Source organism: Guillardia theta, assembly GCF_000315625.1.
Source record: "Guillardia theta CCMP2712 unplaced genomic scaffold GUITHscaffold_6, whole genome shotgun sequence".
NCBI lineage: Eukaryota > Cryptophyceae > Pyrenomonadales > Geminigeraceae > Guillardia > Guillardia theta.
In genome coordinates, this window is record NW_005434668.1 from 569 (window position 1) to 1,500 (window position 932).

The 932-nt window shown below is 48.6% G+C and overlaps 1 protein-coding gene across 1 annotated transcript in view; it reads right to left on the reverse strand.

Moving 5' to 3' along the window:
* Nucleotides 1-475, reverse strand: part of GUITHDRAFT_100861 (hypothetical protein) — a gene marked incomplete at both ends in the record, with an annotated part of 797 nt that extends 322 nt beyond the window's left edge. Inside the window, 3 exons of the mRNA XM_005840071.1 lie at nucleotides 12-233; nucleotides 277-408; nucleotides 455-475. Coding sequence (XP_005840128.1) covers nucleotides 12-233; nucleotides 277-408; nucleotides 455-475 — 375 coding nt within the window. The remainder of the gene's footprint in view (nucleotides 1-11; nucleotides 234-276; nucleotides 409-454) is intronic.
* Nucleotides 476-932: the final 457 nt, after the last annotated feature.

Sequence of the window (932 nt, forward strand, 5' to 3'; positions counted from 1 at the left end):
TCTCTTCTCACAACAGGCATGTTCCCTGGCATGAGTGCAAAGAAACGCTGCTCATAATCATTCTCTGTTTCACACTCTCGCGCTGAGTTAAGTCTTGTTACATCGCCTTGTCCCTGTTCTGCTCTGTCCACTTTCATCCCCGACCCTTCATCCTTGAGATCTGTCCCGCCGTAGGCGTCGCAGGCGAGGAGGTTGTCAGTCTTCAAGCCCTCGAGCTTCACATCCTCGATCCTCTACATAGACCCTTCATTCGCCACCTCTCCAGGTCGCTCTCACCTGCCCAATGCTTGCAAGGCTGCTATCCCGCTGCTCGTGCAGCTCTGTCGACATCTTCTGCGGGTCCCAGTCGCTGAACTGCATCGTGAAGAAGCAGTTCCCTGAGCTCACAAGGAGGAAGAGGAGGAGAGTCTGCAGGAAATGTTAGATGCCCCTTCCTGACATCAGCAACAAGAACCTTGAAAGCGCTTTCGGACATGCTGAGGCAGAAAGCGGGAGGGCACAAAAAAAGGCGGGAACCTTTGTAGAACCACAAACCTGGTACCCACCCCTACTTTGACTGATAAACATGGGTAGTTCGACTTCGGAAGAATTGATTTGTACCGGATTTGCAAGGATCTTCGATTTTGGTACTGTCAGAGAAAAATATTTGTACCTGATTTTCAATTAGATCTTGAATTAGTACCAAGAAGATGGAAAAGGAGGGTTGCAATTCGGTACAAAATTTGTTGGAGGTCCATAGATTAAAATGACTTTTTCCAATCCTACCAGAAAAGTTTGCCTGCGTTTGTTTTTAGCGAGAGAGAGGGGGAGCAGGAGGGAAGGAAAAGAGGCTGTGGGGTGATTGACCAATAAGACAAACGGTCTGTCTCAGCTTGTCTGATTGCTTGACTCTAGCAGACCTCATCATGTCCGAAAGCGCTTTCAAGGTTCTT